Source organism: Penaeus monodon, chromosome 21 (genome assembly GCF_015228065.2).
Source record: "Penaeus monodon isolate SGIC_2016 chromosome 21, NSTDA_Pmon_1, whole genome shotgun sequence".
In the NCBI taxonomy this organism is placed as follows: domain Eukaryota; kingdom Metazoa; phylum Arthropoda; class Malacostraca; order Decapoda; family Penaeidae; genus Penaeus; species Penaeus monodon.
In genome coordinates this window covers 4581933-4582861 of record NC_051406.1, presented here as the reverse complement: position 1 = coordinate 4582861, position 929 = coordinate 4581933, and the positions used below count along the sequence as shown (strand labels likewise).

The 929-nt window shown below is 41.3% G+C and overlaps 1 protein-coding gene across 1 annotated transcript in view; it reads right to left on the bottom strand.

The window, feature by feature from the left end:
- LOC119586767 (FRAS1-related extracellular matrix protein 2-like) overlaps positions 1 to 929 on the bottom strand; it is a 19352-nt gene that overhangs the window by 1177 nt on the left and 17246 nt on the right. The window contains exons 20-21 of the mRNA XM_037935494.1: positions 779 to 925; positions 99 to 258 (exon numbers count right to left, since the gene is read on the bottom strand). Of these exons, the coding sequence (XP_037791422.1) occupies positions 99 to 258; positions 779 to 925 (307 nt within the window). The remainder of the gene's footprint in view (positions 1 to 98; positions 259 to 778; positions 926 to 929) is intronic.

The following is a 929-nucleotide window of genomic DNA, read 5'->3' as shown; positions in this document are numbered from 1 at the left end:
ATTTAAGATAAAAACCGCAGTAAAGGTACAAATCCCCCCAAATGAACGTAACAGTAGAAATCATCAAAATTTACAACCCGTAGTACAGCAGAACTCACTGCGAAATCAGACACAAACTGCCACTGCTGTTCCGGCTGTGCGTAGGTCGGCTGTGACCTCAGCAGCTCGAGGGTGAAGGTCAGGTCAGGGTGTTCCTCAGAGGTCACGGAACTCCGCTGGGTCACGGCTTGGTGCGTCTCCACGAAAATTCCGCGGAATCTGAAGGTGAAATGTGGAGAGATGAGAGATTTCTTTTTCTTTTTTTTTTTGCATAAGTTCGTAGCGAAAGTCTCGTGTAGGTTTTGTGTTTGTGTGTAAACTGTAGCTTACTGAAGTCTGAAACCATGATCTGGTTCAGAGAGTCAGAAACATCTTGCTCATCCTTAACATCATTTAGACAATTTTAACATCCTTAACATCAATCAGTAAGACATTCTAACATTCTTACCATCAGTTAGACCATTTAGACATTTTTAACATCCTTAACATCATCTAGACATTTTCTAATTCAACATAATCTGAGCATAAATTAGACCTCTTAACATCTCTTCGACATATTTAACATAATTTGTACATAAATTAAACCTTTTAACATCTTTTACACATATTAATTTTTCTTTAAACCATTTAACACCCATTAAACATCCCGAACAACCCTTAAACACCTTTAAATATCCTTCAACAACCCACAATCTTAACAAATATATCACAATCCCAATCTTAAGTTCATCCTACGTACCTCGCTTCGGTGCGGAAGGATACCACGAGACGCCCATCCTCCCGTATCCTCATGGCCGTAGGATACAGGTGTCCGTCGAGCTCACTGGTGGCGGGGGCTCCTATCCCCTGATGCCATAGAATAGAGGTGTCGTAGACGAAGCTCAGCCTGT